Source organism: Rousettus aegyptiacus, unplaced genomic scaffold (genome assembly GCF_014176215.1).
Source record: "Rousettus aegyptiacus isolate mRouAeg1 unplaced genomic scaffold, mRouAeg1.p scaffold_m13_p_8, whole genome shotgun sequence".
NCBI lineage: Eukaryota > Metazoa > Chordata > Mammalia > Chiroptera > Pteropodidae > Rousettus > Rousettus aegyptiacus.
Genome location: NW_023416311.1, coordinates 26,589,870 through 26,608,187, shown reverse-complemented (window position 1 = coordinate 26,608,187; position 18,318 = coordinate 26,589,870). Strand labels below are relative to the sequence as shown.

At 53.6% G+C, this 18,318-nt stretch overlaps 1 protein-coding gene and 1 long non-coding RNA gene across 9 annotated transcripts in view; one reads left to right on the top strand and one right to left on the bottom strand.

Annotated features, from left to right (window-relative positions):
* The first annotated feature begins 1,259 nt into the window (after positions 1-1,259).
* The window catches only part of ELN (elastin), a 34,772-nt gene continuing 17,713 nt past the window's right edge, over positions 1,260-18,318 (top strand). For 4 of the 8 annotated variants that reach the window (XM_036225917.1, XM_036225920.1, XM_036225918.1 and 1 more), the window contains exons 1-13: positions 1,617-1,642; positions 4,189-4,400; positions 8,192-8,203; positions 10,301-10,363; positions 11,283-11,312; positions 11,826-11,858; positions 13,918-13,947; positions 15,255-15,290; positions 15,770-15,862; positions 16,133-16,216; positions 16,300-16,380; positions 17,070-17,117; positions 18,049-18,120. In XM_036225917.1, the coding sequence (XP_036081810.1) occupies positions 1,632-1,642; positions 4,189-4,400; positions 8,192-8,203; positions 10,301-10,363; positions 11,283-11,312; positions 11,826-11,858; positions 13,918-13,947; positions 15,255-15,290; positions 15,770-15,862; positions 16,133-16,216; positions 16,300-16,380; positions 17,070-17,117; positions 18,049-18,120 (805 nt within the window). In that variant the 5' untranslated portion in view covers positions 1,617-1,631. Of the gene's footprint in view, positions 1,643-4,188; positions 4,401-8,191; positions 8,204-10,300; positions 10,364-11,282; positions 11,313-11,825; positions 11,859-13,917; positions 13,948-15,254; positions 15,291-15,769; positions 15,863-16,132; positions 16,217-16,299; positions 16,381-17,069; positions 17,118-18,048; positions 18,121-18,318 lie in introns of all 8 variants that reach the window. The other 4 variants (XM_036225922.1, XM_036225921.1, XM_036225916.1 and 1 more) reach the window with 4 other exon arrangements.
* LOC118606713 lies at positions 2,714-8,378 on the bottom strand. Its single transcript, XR_004952578.1, has 2 exons — positions 8,175-8,378; positions 2,714-3,008 (listed from the first exon to the last, which is right to left on the bottom strand). It is a non-coding gene; the product is annotated as an uncharacterized LOC118606713 (long non-coding RNA).

Here is an 18,318-nt window from a genome sequence, read left to right as displayed (position 1 = left end):
GTACCCTTTAGTAGGCGGTACCCTCTCTGGCTTGGTCACCAGCATGAGGGCAGGGCCTCTCCCCTGCGGCTGCCTGTCATGGGTGCATCCAGGCCTTTCCTTGCTGGCCCTCAGAGATGGCCCTCTTTTCTTGGTCCTCTCCCTTATCCTCATGCTTCATCTTACCTGTACACTTTGAACAGCAGAAGCAACAATTTGGTGTTCCCTCCTCACTTGTCTTAAGTCAGGCTCATCCTCACCAGTACCCTCATGGTCTCAACCTGTGTTGTCCACTCCTGTGATGCGGCTTATGAGCACTTGAAATGCAACTAGTCCAAACTGAGATGCACTCTAAGTGAAACTTGCACATCAGTTTTAAGACTTAGTACAAAAAAGAATGCAAAGTATCTCAATAATGTTCATATCAATTACATGTTCGAGTGATAATATTTTAAATGTACTGGCTTAAAAATAGCTTATTATTAAAATTAATTTTCCTTATGTTGTTTTTCATTTTATATGGCTACTAGAAAATTTTAAATCAGAGGAAGAGAAGGTTTTGGCCTTAATGTTCGCAGCTGGAACTCACAGATAAGGGCAAGTGGGTGGGGGAACGCTGTGAAGGGGCCCTTCGCTCTGTCTCATCTAGAATGTCTACCCTTCGTCTACGGCCATACCACCCTGAATGCTCCCAATCTCGTCTGGAATGTCTACACTTGAACCCATACTACCCAACCAGCGTTTATGTCTGTTTTAAACCTGGGTCTATATGAGAAACTCACGCTCCTCCTGTTACTGTAAACTTAACTTTGTGGGACTGGCTGAAGGGACCCTCAGTCACACAGAGACATAAATGACTGACAGTGGAGACTTTCTCACTGGGAGGGAGCACAGCAGGGTCCCGGGTTTGGCCAACATCAAGCTCTTCTCAGGCTAGCCTGGCAGCCCGCGATGGTGTCTCTCTCTCTCTCTCTCTCTCTCTCTCTCTCTCTCTCTCTCGTCCACGGTTCCATGTAGACAGGGATCCTGCACTCAACAGATAAAAGGACCACGTGTAACAAGGGGAAAAAAACAGAAACCACACTTCCAGGATTCTGGAGATCTGTCTACATCAGCAGGTTATGCCCCCATCTCCTGGAGGACACATTTTTGCTTATTATCTGATACTCTTAGACAATGAAGGGCACAAAAGTTCTAACTGGCTTCACTGATGACCAGGCAGTGGGGGATAAGATGAAGCACCAAGCTCAACCTGTAGGGGCCAGTACCAAGGACCCTCAGAGAGACCTGAGGGGCGAAGATGCTGAGGGCACAGGCCTGTAGGATGGAAACTGAGACCAGGGAACCTCAGCAAAGCAGGTCCAGTGCCCGGCCCTCTAGGACATGCCTGGTGACTCGGGAGCAGCCGCACTAGCCAGAAGGGAGGCCGGCCAGGAAGGAGGAAGGAAGAGTGACAGAGCAGTTCAGCTGGGTAGTGCAAGGCCTTGAAGGCCATTCTCAGAAGTCTGGACTTCACCTGGAAGGCAACCGAGGGTTTCTGAGAAAAACAATGACATTGTCAGAGCTGCGTGGAGGCTGGTGGTTCTGTCTTTCCTAAATGAGTGCACCTGGAGGGGCTGAGGACAGAGATGGCCTGTCAGTGACTCACCTGGATGCCCAGCAGGTAAGGCTTATCAATGATAATGGTAAAGCAAGGCCTGCCCAGAATTCGGTGAACCCTCCGTTAATCTGTATAGCTGTGCAGGGAGGTGGCACAGAGCAGTTGAGGACTGTTGAATTTCTTGAATGTATGAGTGAATGAATGAAAGAATGTTGGTTGATGACTGTATCCTCCAGTTCTTACATTCTGTATTTAATGCATTGGGTTAAATTGCTCTGGATAATCAGTTTAATGGGTTGGATTTTGAACTGAGGCCCCGTTTGAGGTGCACAGAGCCTTGTTGGATACGAGTTAATGTAGCTCCTGCAATGAGCATGGGATGCTAAAAAGGAGGGGAGATACAGGTGCGGGGTGGGACACAGGGCCCTGGTCCTGCAGAGAAAGGCCTGGCTCAGCAGTCTATCCCTGTAAGTGCCCCTCCACACCTCTCCTGGATCCCCCCAAAGCGAGCCCTCTTCCGGCTTCCGCTGGCTCCAGCCTCTTTCTTGGTCCTGGAATTAATAAAGACTCTGAGCAGACTGCGGTTTGCAAGTCTGAAAGCTGGTTCCTGCCCACGTCATTGCCCTGAGAAGAGTGGGGCCCAGCTCTTTCCCTGCACCCCATCCTTCCCCCTTCATTGGAGGGGGCAGGCACACAGATGCACCCCTGGCCTCCCCTCCCCACCAGAAGGTACATCCCAGGCACGGAGCCTCAGACCCTGACCCTGAGCAGCCCCTACCCTCTCAGCAAGGGCTGGCTGGAGTGCATGGTCTCTATCGGCTATCCCCAAAGCACCCTCAAATAACACATCCTGAGAGTAGGAGCTGCATACTTGCTATGCAAGCACAGCTGCAAGACAATTCTTCTGATATGCTCACCCCTCCCAAACTCCTGGAGCACCTGCCACCTGAGAGCAGGAAGAGGAAGGGATGGTCCAGGGTCTTACGGTGGCCGATAGAGAGCCAGGCCTAACAGTTACTCTATAAACAGGAGTGGTGCTTGCAGAACCAGTGGTAGTAGTAGTGGCACTAGTACTAGTATTAGCACCAGATGAATACAGAGCATTCCAGATTTGGCAGGCACAGTACAAAAATATATGATCACATCTTATTTCATTTTATTTATCTTTACAATAACACTCCTAGGCAGAGATATTTATTACCATTTGACAGATGAGGAAACTGAAGCCCTATAAAGAGGTGACCTAGCTATAATGTGTTAGAGCCAGAATCGAATCCTAGGCCCCCCTGAGTCCAGTGCCTGCCTTCAGCATCTCCACTTCTGGCTGCCTCTGGTAGTCCTCCGGAGGGCTACGGTGCTCCTGGCTGGAGGGGAGATCATTAAACGCCTTCCCTCGGAGCTGTGGTTGTGTCCTTTCCTCATTCTCCATCTGGGTGTGGGAGAAAGCTCTCAGAACTTGTAGCCTCTACTTTTCCCCTCCCAGGCTGTGACGGGGCAAATAACAGCTCCCCTCTCCTACCCTTTGGCTCCCAAGTTTCTTCCCCACTTGGGCGAGGAGGCATGACCCTCTCCTCCCCGTCCCCCCGCCCCGCCCTCGCCCCAAAATCCCCAAGGTCCTCATCCTGCTCAGTTAGGCGGGAACAGACGGCCCTGGAAATGCTGGTCCCAGCTGTTCCGGCACAGGGCTGCCCCCTCCTGGCCGCCTGAGAAATGTCGATCCTGGGTGTCCTCCTGGGGCAAGGAGAGAACCAGCAGTCTGGGGGCTCCCATGGCTGGTCTAGGTGCTAGCAGTGCTCCGTGTTGGGACAGGTGGGGGCCACCTATCAGTCTTGGAGGGCTCCCCATACCTCACAGGGCACCTGGGGGGATCCAGCCTAACCTTTGCCATACCTTATGGCCTGCCTAGGCCTGTATGTGGGACTGTGACCTTGATCTATGCAAATAGAACCCCCGTGGTGTGTCAGGGTCCCCCTTCCAGCTTCCATATGCCCAGGGGACAACAACAACATGATTTTACCTTCCAAGCCATTCTGCCAGCAGCCCCTCAACCTCTGCAGACATTGGCCCTGTGCCCCAGCCCCAGACTTGCCCAACACCCCATTTCCCCAGCTTTGGGCAGGGCCTGTCTCTGGCCAGGCCTGGGGGTGTTGGGGAAGTCTGGAGGGCCAGGGTGGGGGCAGAGGCTCGGGACAGCTGGCCTGTGTCCCCGCACTGGGCCTAGGGCCCAGCCTAAGGGGCGGGGGCCTGGCCACTCAGGCCTTGGCTGGGGCCGGATTTTTGGCTGGGCTGCCGGGCCCTCCCTCCCGCTTCCTCTCCTGAGGGCTGTCCTGGCAGAGGCCCCCCTCGCACTTTCTGGCGGGAACAGGGCCAGCAGTAAGAGAACAGCCACAGAGGGAAAGCGGGAGAGAGATGGGGAAAAATTCGTGTGTGTGTGTGTGTGTGTGTGTGTGTGTGTGTGTGTGTGTGTGTGTGTGAGAGCACGGCGCGCGCACGCGTGCCCGAGTGTGTGTTTTAAGGAAAAAAGCCCACAGTCCAGTCAGACCCAGCCTGGGAGGCTTGTGAGCGGGGCCTTTCGTAATTGCCCCCCTTCTCTTGGCCCCCTCCCCCAGGCCTCCCCCTTCTCCGGCCCTCCCGCCCGCCCTCTCTCCCTCCCTCCTTCCCTCACAGCCGAGGAGGCAGCAATTACGCTTTGGGGATAAAACGAGGCGCGGAGAGCAGGCTGGGGCATTTCTCCCCGAGATGGCGGGTCCGACAGCTGCAGCCCTGCGGCCCGGAGTCCTCCTGCTCCTGCTGTCCATCATCCACCCCTCGAAGCCTGGAGGTAGGCCTCACCCTGTTCCAGGAGCTGCCCGCAGCTCTTGGGCTTCCCGGCCAGGTGTCTGGGCTGCTGGATGCAAGGGCACCCTTCACCCCTGGCAGCCTCCTGGGATTCCCAGGCAGGATACCCATGGCCACTGGATCCTTGGACCTGCCCCTCCTAGGAGTCAGCCTGTGCTGAGGGAGAACCTGTCACACAGACACCCCACGATTTTGGATGGGCCCAACAGTGTCAGAGTTCTACAGACCTGAGAGAGCTGAAGGGCCCCTTCTCCCTCCCAGAGGCTCTCCCAGTGGGGGTGTTGGGAACATTCTTGGGTCTGCAGGTGCCGGCAGTTTGCACACCTGTGGACAGGGGTCCTGGGCTGGAGGCCAGACACAGTGAGCTATGTGACCTCAGCAGGTTTGTTGTCCTCCAAGAAGTCAGGACCCTCTGAAGAAGGTCAGGGTTGGTTATTATGGGGTTGCCAGCTGGAAAGCTGCTGCTGTGGTCTGTCCCTGGTGAGAAGAGCTAGGACTTATGAGCATGTGTGTGTGAAGCGTGCGTGCACATGCACGTGCTCATGCACACATGAATGTGCTGCAAGCTATTGCACAGATGTGCACAGGTCTATATACCTAAATATGTCACCAGATAGGGGAAGAGGTTTCTAGGAGGGAATCAATGTCTGTTCACAGGTTCGTCCCTGGACAGGTGTATGTGTATGTGTATGTATTTGTGTGTTTTGGTGGGAAGGACGTAGCATTTGTAAAAGTGCCTCTTAGTATCTGCAAAAGTCTGCCACCCGACAGGCATTTACACATGAGAGATCTGGTGTCCAGTTGTGTCGCTGGGTGTAGATGGTCACTATGAGTATGACCATGCATGTGAGTATGTGTTTGTAGTATGGAACACGAGGGAAGATGGGGAAGCTGAAGAAGGTGTCCATCTCCTGGCAGAGGGAGTGTGGCCCATGGCAGAGGCTGGAGTGGACTTCAGGATACTCCTGGACCATCTAGGTGTGTCCTGCTGCAGGCCCAAGGGTCCCCCTGTAGGGCTGCTACACACTTTGGGGAACCCTGAGAGTGACCCACTGGAAGCCCCTGAAGGTGCTCCTGACCATGTGAAAAGAGAGTTAAAGGCTCACAGGCCATTTGGTGGGGCGGCCTGGGTGGGGTCTAGTTCCTGTGAGAGTCTTCCTTACCATGAGAACCAGACCTTCAGTGGGGGCCAGCCTGGGGAGGCACAGGGTGGGGCAGGGCCAGGCAGGAGGGCTGGAGTAGGGGACCAGGCAGGAGCAGCAGCTGTTTCCGTGAGATTGACTGGCTGGGCAGGGCTGCTGGGAGCAGGGGCTTCCTGAGCCAAGGTCAGCTCCTGGGCCTGGATGTGGCTGAGGGACGTGCACACCATCAGATGGGGCCCAGCATGGGAGAAGACCAGCCATCCTACTGCCTGAGAACAACAGCTCTGGACCTGCCTGAACCTCCCTGTCACAAGGCGTGGGCCCCTAAGCACCTGCCTTCCCAGAGCTTTTACCTAGAGCACGGCAATTAATCCTCATAGCCCACAGAAAACCTGAGAGTTCAGAATTACTATCTTCACTTTGCAAATGGGGAAACTGAGGCTCAGACAGGCTAAGGCAACCCCAAAAGGTTAGTACTAGCCAGCTCTTTGCCCTGGGCCAAAGGATAAGGGGTTGGGGGCTAGGTGTCAGGCAACATATGAACAGGTGCAGGCCTGGGGCTAAGTCCCCTAGGGTGGACAAGCCCTAGGGCAAAATGTGCCCTCTTCTTGTCCCCTCAGTGATACCGTAAAATGTTCAACTGGTCTTGTTCTTTCTCTGCTCTGTCTCAGATGGTAGAATATTTGGGTCCAAATAAAGGGTATGTGCGTTGATGAGGCCTTCACAGTTTTGTGCCCAGAGCCTACCGAAGTCTAGAGAGTTTGTGGAGTGAGAGGGGCCACACATGCACACACAGAGCCACCTGCCTGGCTGTCCTGGGGGAGCCCGGCTTTCCCCCACCACAAGGAAGTGTCACCCCCATGAGTTCCCCAGCTCCAACGAACCATGTTGCCAGTAGAGGCATGAAAGTGGCTCTTGGGGAAGGGTTGTCTAGACCCAGTTAGGATGGGTCAAAAGTAGCTTTGAGGATCAGCTGTCCCAGACTCCCACACCATTTAAAAAGAGAGAGAGAGAAAAAAAAAAAAAAAAAAAAAAACTAAATTGGGCATAATTCTTTCCCTATCCCTCAAAAATACTATGAGTTGGTTTTTTGTTTTGTTTTGTTTTTTTCTGATTTCGGAACAGAAGACTATTTGGAACAGGGGTTTTCAACTCTGGCTGAAGTTACCGAGGAAACTTTAAACAATTCTGATGCCAGGGTCCCACCCAAAAATTCCTGCTTTATTTGGTCTATGGAGGGACCTGGACATGGAAGTTTTGTCAAAGCTGCTCAGGTGACACCAATGAGCCTCCAGGGCCAAGGATCTCTGGCTTAGGGATTAATCTGGCTCTCTACATCTGCTGGGGCCAAGGCAGGAGGACAGACATGCCCAGGGGAGGGAGGAGACAAAGTCACCCACTGGAGGACAGATTGTTTTTGAAAAGCCGTTGGCAGCCTTTCTCCATGCAAACAACAAACAGTTTCGTGTGGTCTTATCTGCTCCCCAGGCTGGCCCTTTAGACTTCAGCTTGGCAAAGCCCCCTGCCAAGGCCCGTTAGCCCACTGCTTGCTCCCAAACAGACTTCTCCCAGATCTTTGAACTTGAAGCCCAGGATCCAGGCAGAAAGCCCTGTGTGTGACTGGGTTCAGCTGTGGGTCTCAGGCTAGGCGCTTAATTTCACTGGCTCTTGCTTTCCCTGGCTCTAAAATGGGGAGAAATATCCCTGCCCTACTTATCTCCTAGGGCCAGTGGAAAGCTCCGGCAATGAAACATCTGCCATAAATGTATCAAATAAGAGGACTGTGGGAATGTGAATTTTTGAAATGCTGTATCTTCTTATTCAGAATTTACTAACTTGGGTTGATTGACATCTGTAATGAGCAAGCATTTATAAAGTTTTAATTTTCCCCTTGCTACTCGTGCCATGTTTTTGTCTAGTGGGGAGCAGCATGAAGTGATGGAAGAAGTGGGCAGGACGGGGGGAGGGAGTGCCCAGAGGAGCCCCAGGAAATTCAGGAAGGCTTCACAGCAGAAATAATATTCGAGTTAGACCTTTAAAGAGAGGTCAGTGTTTAAGGGGCACATGGATGAGAGGTGAGCCTTGGTCTATAAGGTTCTAGGAAGCAGAATTAGAGAGATAAAGAGGCAGATTCTGTCTTGCCGGGAGGAAGACCTCTCTGCAGGTAGAGCTGACAGCATCGGAAGGTGGTGATTTTCCTATCACAGGATGCATGCAAGCAGGAGGACCAGGGGATGTTTGCAGGAGGAGTTTCAGCCCAGGCCAGAAGACTGTTATGATCCCTAAGAGTCTAGGATCATTATTTTAAGATGCAAGAGACAAGTTCACCCTGGACTAGCCAGTGAAACAAGCCAAATCCACATAAAACAAGACAAGTGCGCTCCAGGCCAGCTGCTTTGGGCCAGCTAAGCAGTAAGAACCACAGACTCAGAGAAGGCAGGAGGGAGAATCTGAGCTCAGTCTTGGTAGAAGGGTAGGACTTGGAGAGAGGAAAAGGCATTCCTGGCAGAAGGAACTGCTCAGGCCAAGGAGGAGAGACGACCCAGCGGAACATGAGAGGTGGCTACCGCCTTTTCAAAGGCCCTTGACTGACTGCTGTCTTATCATATTCTTACCTCTTCTGCACTTGAAGAGAGGAGGCAAGGTAGGAATCTTTTACACCCATTATGTGTTCTCCATTTCCTCGGTGCAAAATGGAGATCAAAGTCTGTAGCTCCTCAGGCTGTCGTGGTTCAGGCAGAGTTTGGCACCCACCTTGGGACTTGAATCATGGGGATGAAGAGTCGGGAGAAAAGAGAGCTGGGGGCAGATAGGCAGGCACTGGGGAGAGAGGAAGCAGAGGAGGAGCTGGCAAGCCCTGGAGGGGCCTGGCCACAAGCTGGTGTGGGAGAGCAGAACCCCAGGAGAGGAAGTGGGGGTTCATCCAGTTCCAAGTGCTAGACCAGCCTGAGGTGGGAGACCCCTAGGCTGGTTGGGGATACAACAGTTGGCACTCAGATCTGCAGACAATATCCTTGCCTCCCCTCCACCTAATTCATCCATCATTTATTGAATACTTACTGTATACCTGGCCCCAAGCCCTATGCTGTGCAGCCAAGTAGAGACAAAAGATCATCATTTTTTTTTTTTTTATGAGCAATTACTGTGTGCCAGGCCGAGGGCAAGATAGTTCTCTTATTTGCATCCTTTGACAATTCTCAACAACTTTGCAAGCTAGAAGTTATCAACTCCACGTTGATAAAAAGGAAACTGAGACTGTGAAGGGTTAAATGACTTGCCCAAGGTCACACAGATGGCACAGCCAGAAGTAGAGGCAGATGGGTCTGTCTTGAGCCCTTGTTCCCTCCACCCGCCTACACTGCTCCTGCAGTCTGCTCTGGAGCCGGAGAGGAGAAAAAGAGGCCGAGGCAGAGAAAGGCCTGGAGTACACCCGGGAAAAGCACATAACAGACAGTGCTCAGAGCTGGAGGCCAGAGCCAGGGAAGGCATCAAAGGCTCGAGGCAGGCCATGTGTGCACTTGGCAGCAGATGACAGGGCCGAAGTTTTCATTCCCAGCAGGCCCACCCTCCTGGGGCCACCACTTCGAGCCCCTGAGGCTCTGACCAAATTGTTTGCACACTCCAAGCCTGGATCGCAGTCCCTGAGGGACCTCAAGCCTTCAGGGAGGGAAGAGATGCCAGGACTTTGGCACAGGGTGGCTGTGACAGCTTGGCATTCCGTACCCTGCTGGGCTGTGGCTGAGGCTAACAGAACCCTGGGGCCAGCAGGCTCAGCTGTACAACATTGCCAGACCACAGAGACCAGATGTCTGTCCATGAGGCCCCTGGACACACTGCAGAGCTGCCCCACACTGTCTCTCAATCCCGCCCATGCCCTTTTCAGCAGGGTAGTGCTGGAGTTTAGGCTGGGGCATTGGCAAGGAGGCTTGTCCAGGTTGGGGCCGTTCTGTGGTGGTAGAGTTAGGGCCTGGTATGCCCTGGGCTCATCTCTTGCCATGACCGTGCTTGGGCCTGGGCCTGGGGCCCAGCATCATGGCGTTCCCCAGTGAGAGCTTCAGTGGTCCATGGGGACTGAACTCGTGATCTTGGCTGGGCGGATGGCCCCTGGCCTGGCTAATGAATTAACTTTTCCTTAGGAAACTATTCACTTTGCTCATTCATGGTGTCCCCCTCCGGGGCCCGGCGCCTCCTAAGACAGGCCTGTGTAAGACAGCCAGAACCCCACCCAACCACTGTTGCCCAGTGGCTGAGGACGCTGACCTCACGCTGTCCTATCAGTGTGGGAATGGCTGCATTTTTGCTGGCAGCAGCTGCATTTCCTTACCGCTCAGCTCACTCGCAGACCAGCCTCCCCTCCCACATCCCAGGGCCGGAGAGGGTTGGCTACCCAGTAAGAGGCTCTCAGACCCAGCCTCATGCCAGGCCCTCTTTAGCAAGAGAGAAATGGCCTGAGTTTGAATCCAGGCTCCATCTCTTTCCAGCTACATGTCCCCAGATATGCCCCTTACCTTCTTTGAGCCTGATTTCACATCTGTTAAAATGAAGCTAGTAATCCCTGCCCTTCCCACCTCACAGGGCCATTTCGAGGAGCATAAATGAGAGAATTTTCGTAAATATAAATTGCTTGGTTGACATAAGTTACTTTGTAGATATGCAACATTATCATCATCATTGTCATCATTGTTGTTATCATGCTTTTATTAGTTCTGGCTAATAAAGGACTCTTCCTAATTCCTTCCAGGGGTCCCAGGGGCTATTCCTGGAGGAATTCCCGGAGGAGTTCCCGGAGGACTCTATTACCCAGGTAATGTACATGAAACTTCCACACATCCCGGTGAGGCAGATTATGAGTGCATTCGTGAGAGATGCACATTTGACACTGCAGAACATTGGTATGCCTCCCATAGAGGACCCACGAGTCACTCCTACTTTAAAAAGTCATTTATGTGACGCTGTTTTACAACTATTAAGAGGGTAAATATTCTAAAAAATAAAACACAATGCTTGTGAGGCTATAGGAAAGTGGCTGTCTTCATCATACATCCCTGCCATTTACCATCTTCAACCATTAACCCACTCAAGGAAATTCATTTAAAGGAAATAATTGAAAAGAAGAGAAAAAGGATGACCTGCAACAAGGTGTTTTGCAAACACCTCGTTGGTATTTGCAAAAATGCAAAACAAGAAACCGACCCGACTGGAGAGTGTGATCAAGTAAACTCTGCAATATTATGAAGTTACTGAGAAGTATAAATATATTATCTGTCACATAATATGGTGAAGTATTTTTAAAGTAAAAACAGTATAAAAACAATGGCCATGTGCCGATGGAGACTGGGAGCTCACCCCCCAAAAGAAAATGAGCAGAATTTTGGAGCAATGGCATCAGGGGACCATATTTTCTTTTAATTTGGCAGGTGGGGGGGAAGCACATAATGTTTTAAAGTAGATTGAAATGTCAAAAGTAATGTTTTCAATACTTAAAGAGTATTTGAATGTTAAGAACTGACAAGGAAGTGAGGAGAGCTACCAGCACACTCTCAGCTCGAGCTGAAACAGGGCTGTGGGCCCAATGAGACAGATGAGGCAACTGAGGCTCGCTGAAGGTGATGGATTTGACCATGAGTGGCTTTCCGGCAAGTGCACTAATCTGACAAGGGAACTGATGTCTCTCTCTCTCTCTCTCTCTCTCTCTCTCTCTCTCTCTCTCTCTCTCAACACAGGGACTGGTCTCGGAGGCTTGGGAGGAGGAGGTGAGCTCAGAAACCAAATCTCATTCCTCACTAACAGAGTCTGGGTATCACTCTAGTCCACACAGGGTCTCAAACCTTGGAACCCCAGAAAGCCCAGACCGAGTGCCCAGTCGGGGGAGATTTGTCTGAGAACTGGAACCCACTTGCCTCCTGAGCCCCTCCCCCAGGGTTCTTTCCTGGTGGCCCCTGCTTCTTTCACACTTCTTTTGATCCGATACAACATCCCTGGAATGCTGGCTGACTGAGTATCATCATCTCCTTGTCTCCTTCGGAGGCTGAGAAACTGAGCCTGAGAGAGTGTAAATCACAAATCAAGGCTGAAGCTGGACTTCCCACCAGACACCTAGATACTGGGCTTCCAGCAGCTCCCTGTCTGAAGGAGAAGGCTGTCCCTGACAGCCCTTTTAGGACTTGGAGTGTAAGACCCTACAAGCCCTTGCTTTGTCCTGTGGGGATAAATAGTAAGCCTGGTGGGCTGGACTTTCCATTCACTACTATCTCTTTTCTCTACAGCACTGGGACCTGGAGGCAAACCGCCCAAGCCAGGTAAGACCTAAGGTCTTAGGGCACTGAGAGCAGGCCAGGAGGTAGGGAAAGGGAGGGCCCACAGAGTTGTGGCCCTAGGGAGGGAGCCAATGAGCAAAGGGAAAGGAGAGAGGTGGTGGGCAGAGGCAGCCCACCAGGTATGAGCAGGCTAGAGCTAAGCCCCAGGGCTACAGGGATAGGAGGCTGGAGGCAGCTGATGTCCTCCCTGTGTGAGGAATGTCCAGCATTTAGCCTGCAAGTGCCTATGTGCCCAGCTTCCCTGTCGCCTCTGCACAAGGTCTTAGAAACAGCCCTGGTGCTCAGGACAAAGGTAGGGGTTGATATTCCAGTGGCCACCAAGCCTGTGAATGTCACTCTGGGGCTCTGACTCTACCAAGATGGTCCTCTGACCCCAGACCAAGCTCTCTATAGCCCCAGGCCCTCATATCCTTGACCTTGATGACAATATGAGCACTTATCCTGACCCCAGGCTGAATCTTGACCTCAGACCAAGCCCTGAACCTAACCCTAAGTTAAAACCTGACCTTGGCCCCAGATAAGCACCCTCCTTGATCCCAGGCCCCTTTTAGCTGTATCCAGACCATAGAGTTTTTCAGGAAGGAGATGCAACTAAATCTGTCTGGCCTTGCCGGATCTGCCACCAGGGTCCACCACAAGGTCCAAAGAACACACCTCCGGGAAAGAATGAGGGCGTGTCCCTCCGGGAAACGCTGGTGGATAAGCAGCAGGTGGAGGAAATGGCGTCCTTGTCCAGATTTATGAGCCCATCAGTGTGAAATGCTCCACATGTGACCTTGGAACCCCCTCTCCTGCTCTGTGTCTCCCTGGCTCTGAAGCCCAAGCCCAAGGATGGCCAACAGTTCTTACGAAATCCTGCTGTTCAATGATCCAAGTGCACATGAATCTGCAAGACCCAGATTCCTTTTCCTTGCAAGCCCATCTGGGTTGTGAAACTCTAGGGCAGAGGCCAGGCCAGAGAGAGGCAAGACGGCAGGAAAGCTTGGATAGGGGTTTCCTAGAGTCTAGGGGAGCTGCAAGGCTGGAGTTCTTGGAATTCACTGCTTATCCTGCCAGAACCTGGATCCTGCCTACTTTTGGGGTGGGCAAAGTTCACAGAGTCTTTAATGGTAGAAAAAAATGTAGGAAAGGACTAGATAAGCCAATGTGTGGGAGTAGGACTGTGCTTAGCTGAGAAGACCCAAATTGTGGAAGTTGTGACTGCAGAGCTAGAGGGGGAATTGGCTGATCCCACTACCAGCAAGGGGCACATGGCAGGTTGTGATTAAACACCGGAGGGAAGAATGAGAAAACTGTGTACAGAGTCCCATAAGGGATGGTCGCTAAAGTGAAGCTTTTATTAATGAACAGTTTAATTTAGACTTCTGAAAGAACGACCAGAAGAAAAGTTGGGGCATCTCCTTCTGATGAAAATGAGCCGTATCCCATGACCTGCCTGAGGTCATCTTTCAGCCTCAGAACTTTGGGCTACAAAGGCCTGGACAGAGCCACAGTCCTCCCCCTCCCCCAGGCAGCTCTCCACATCCGGGCCATGGGGATGTCCGGGCCTGCCCAGGCGAGACAGAACGGGCCACAGGCAGTGTATGTCGTGCTTAGGAACAATTAATCCCTTGGCAAGTCGAGGGTGGGTGGCCTGGCAGCTGCTCCGTGTGGCCCTGCCTGGGCTCTCAGTGGGGGACCAGGCAGCTGGGAGCCAGCAACACCCACACCCTTGGAACCAGCTGGAGGCCGGCCGCCTACACGAAAGGACAGGAAGAAGCAGGGCACACCCACCGAGCACCCTAGCATATTGCACACACTAGGTGCTTTCTGCTCATAATCTCTCTGGTCTCAGGCAGCTCAGGGATACAACGGCCACTTCGCAGGTAAGAAAACTGAGTCTCAGAGAGGTGAAGCGACTTGCTCATACATGCAGAGTCGGCAGGGAATCAGGATTTGAATCCAGAGCGCTCTGATTCCGGGAAGAGAGAGGGTTGGGCTGACCAGGCCCCAGGGCTCCCAGCTGTGGTCAGCATCTCACCCCTCTTCTCCTCATTTCCAGGGGCAGGACTCCTTGGAGCATTTGGGCCAGGTGAGTTCACAGGAAGGCGGGCAAGCAGGGGTAGGTCTGGTCATGCTAGAGGGTGGCCTTGGGACCAGACAGCTAAGAGGAAGTATGGGAAAAGGTCAAATGGCTGCAGGGGGGTTGCCTGCTCCACCCCCACCCACCCCAGCCTCTTCTCACTTCCTATTGGTATTCATTTTCTTTTTCCAGCCCCTCTGTGCTTAGGAGAGGTCCAAACATGTCCCCTGCCCTGTTGGAGTTCAGGAAACAGGCCTGGCTTGAAAGAAACCCCTGACAGAGCTGGGGAGGAGCAGGGCCTGTAGTGCTGGGAAGTGAACCCTGCACGCCTCAGGCACTGTCTGACCCACAACATGCCTGACAGGAACGGAGACTGGCCTGAGGCATAAACCCCTCTTACAGAGCAGTTGGCTGAGTCTCACACAGGGCCAACTCTCACAAGTAGAAAGTGAGGGAGACTACAACCAGTGAAAGCCAGGTAGGCTCTCCGAGGCTTGGCAGTGTCCCCATGTTGGAGGTCAATCCCCAGAAATGGCTGCCCTGAGCTCAGGACCCTGGTAGCCAGGACTAGTGTTTGCAGGAGAGATTCTCACATAATTGGAAACAAACCCAGCATGCTTGTGAACTCCAACCTGATTGCCCATCAGTCCTGGCCAAAGCCATGGAATGTCTCCTGGAGGGGGAGAAGGAGCGATTGGGCCCAGATGTGGTAAAGAGAGAGCCAGAGGGACCCATTTGACTTCTCATAAACACTTTAGCATCTGTCTGCAAGCAAGGAGGCTCTTGGACTGCAGGCAGGCGAAATGGACAGATAGATAGATGGTGGGGGACAAAAGAATCTTTGGATACAGGGGAAGAACAATGGGCTGAGCCAGAAGACACCTGTAAGGAAGCAGAAGAGAGGTCTGAGGTGGGGGCTATAGTGGGAGCAGGGCAGGGCCTGGCTGGGGTGAGGTCTTGCTGGCAGATTCTACTGGGCTCCAGACCTCACAGAAAGCTCTACTTGGTCCCCCACTAGCTGGCAGGCCTTCCAGGCAAAGCAAGGCCTTGCCCAGATGTGTTATGAGGGTGGGGGTGTGGGGGTCAATGCAATCATATCTACATGGCACTAAATGGTAGTTACTATTTTATCAGGATCAACCCCTGAGTATCAAAGGCTTGAAGCCAGCTTGGGGGCCTGAGTGGCTGCATAATGACCACAGCACGCCTGGTTCCTGCCTGCCCACCATAAAACCCTTCTTACCAGGGGCCCAGGAATGATGCCCACACACCAGTGTCTCCTCTCCTCACCTGGCTCTGTCTCCTTCTCCCTGCAGGTGCTGGAGGGCTCGCAGGAGGTGGCCTTGGGGCAGGTTAGTGTTGACACCCAAGCAAGACACCCCTCTGGGGCCAGAGCCAAACCCAGGGCATCTTCCTGGTATGGGAAGCAGTCAGAGTACGGGAATGTGGGCCAGGTCTGCCCTGAACACTGGAGTAGGGTCAATGCTGAGCCCATGTGTCCTGAGCAACTGTCCAGGACACGAGGGAGTCACCACTGGGTCATGGGTGCTGTTATTATGTAGTGCTGAGAGCTGGATAGAAGAGGCTGTAGGGGCCAATGGAGCCCAGTGGAGTTGCTCAACTCAGCGAGGCTTTAGGAAGGCTTCTGGAGGAGAGGGTGTGATCATTTGACCCTGAAAGAGCCCTGTAGTTTTGTCAGTAAGGCACATATTGCTCTCCAACGCTGAACTCAGTCCTAGGAGCAGCAGCTGCTGCTTGGCGTGGAAGTCCTACAGAATTCCTGGGCGGGGCTGGGTGGACTCAGGACCTCATCTTGTCCTCCCCAAATCAGGGCTTGGGACCTTTCCTGCGGGTACCTTCCCAGGGGCTCCAGTACCTGGTGGAGCAGCTGGTGCTGCTGCAGCTTATAAAGCTGCCAAAGCTGGTGAGTATGACTCTTCGGGACATGCCATAAGACCCTATGGCCTCCATGGGCTCTCTACCTCGCAAAGAACCTTTGCTGGGAGGCAGGCAGGTGGGATCCTCATCTCTAATCTAGTGGGGCTCAGGGAGGTAACCAGCTGTGCCCAAGTCTCCAAGGGAGGTAATAGCAGGACCAGACCTCAACACCAGGCCTTCCACGTGCATCCAAGTCTCTCCTGCCTCCCACTGCTCCTTGTATGACCCCTCTCCTCTTCTGTTCCTGGCCCTGTAGGTGCTGGGTTTGGAGGTGTTGGGGGACTCGGTGTCGGTGGGCTCGGTGGGCTTGGTGGCCCTGGCGGCTTAGGAGTGTCTACAGGTATGGTAGCTAGCCCTGAGTTGCCCAGGTGAAAGCTGCAGGCATGGGTGACACCCACTCTGATGAGGCCCCTTCCATACCAGGTGCAGTGGTGCCTCCGCCTGGAGCAGGAGTTGGAGTTGGAGTTGGAGTTGGAGCTGGAGGGAAGCCTGGGAAAGTGCCGGGTCAGTGTGTAGTCCTTGGACTGACCGATAGGGTCAGGGAGGGGCTGAGGCTCTCACCTCCAAACTGGGCAGGAAGGGCGGGGCCTGGCTACAGTGGGTCAGGGAAGAGACCCAGGCCCAAAGCATGACGCAGTGTTCGAAATGGGGGAGAGAGGCCCCCGGGCTACCTCCAGGTCCTTCTTCCAGGATCTTGGAGCAGAAAAAGACCTCAGAGACAGGCTCTGTGGCAGGCATTCAGGTGACAGATGAGGATACTGCGGCTCAGAATGAATAGTCAGTGCGGAGGGCCCTTGGTGGTCACAGCAGAGCCAGGGTGGCCCAGGGTACACCGACTTCCCATCTGGTACTCATTCCTCTGTACCAAGCCCTTGAGGAAGTGACTTCAGGTTAAACAAAAGCCTGCCTGAGTCCACACAGCAGGGAGGGAACATCTGGAAGCTGTTAGCCCAGAGGTGGGCTGGGCTGGCCATGTAAATAGACTCCAGGAGAGGAGATACTCGCAGACTGATTGTGGATGCCTTTTGAAACTCCTGGGAGGAGGGCCGCAGCTACCACACATGAGTCCCTGGCTGTCCCCACTGGGCGCTAGGTGGGCGGTTCATGAGCCCTGGAGCTGTGGCGGGGAAAGGCCAGAGAGGAATTCCTGGAGACTGAGCTCTGTTCATGGCTTCTCATTCTTTTGGCCACAGGTGTGGGGCTACCAGGTGTATACCCAGGTGGAGTGCTCCCAGGCACGGGTAAGGGCAAGAAAGAGAAGGGCACCCTACAGCAAGGAGAGCAGCCCCAAGCAGCCTCCCTGGTGCCCCCCTTCCCAAAGCCTTGGATCCCTAAACTTCAAAGCTTAGACTAAGAGACACAAGGTCCCTGTCATCTTTCCCAACAAGAGCTGGTCAGCTTCCCCCCATCCCACCCAAGTCCTGACCCCAAGCCCAGACCCAGAGCATCATCACAGCCTGAGGTGGGCTTCTAAAGACACAACAAGTCCCCAGTGTGGCCAGCTGTTTCCCAAAAGCCATGAGTCACCAGGGAGCCTGCCCAGAGCACCCGCCCTGCAGGAGACCCTCGGAGCTGCCCTATCATCTCCCCTCCCTGCCAGGGCCTGGCCACCCCGCCCAGCATGTGACCTCCTGAATTCCCCCAAAAGCCCAGACTCTGGCTGCTCTGTGCAATCTGCTGACGGTGTCCCTCCCTCTGTCCCTCTGGCCGAGGTGGCCCAGCCCCAGGGGAAATAGGAGAGTTGGGAACGACAAACACTGGCAAATGCAGTTCCTGGCCACAGCAAATGGCTGTATGTGTTAGGCTGTGAATGCACATCGAGCAAGGGCCCTGAAAGAGCACAGGCTTCCCACTTCCAGCTGGCTTTTACTGCCTGCCTTCCCTGATGAGGGTGGTCAGGGCGGCTAGACATTCACTCCAGCTTAGAGACAAGGCCAAAGAGGCACAAACTCACATGACTAGGAAATGGGACTAAAACTCAGATCTTCTGAGTCAGACAGGGAAGGAAAATCACCACCAAACAGCCACCACCCCATGTGAACTGTGTTTCTTGCTGATGGTCAGTACAGAAGGAGGTCAGCTGTGTGACCCGAGGTGTGGTGTGAGTGTCAGGCTGGGCCTGCAGGGCCTGCCTTCCAGCCCTCACTGCCAGCCCCTACTTTGCCCCCTCAGGAGCTCGGTTCCCAGGTATAGGGGTACTTCCTGGGGTTCCCACTGGAACAGGAGTCAAGCCCAAGGCCCCAGGTATGTGGCCCGTGGGCTGGGGACCCATGGACTCTGTACCCAACCTCAGGCCCCTCTGACCTGGGAATGGGGGTGGAGGGTGAGGAGCCTAGGCTCGGGGCCCTCTAGGTAGATACCCCTATGCTCCAGCCCTGGTACAACTGGCTGAGATGGTCAGCACACCTCTCAGAAATCCCTGAGTATGTACGAGGGCAGCAT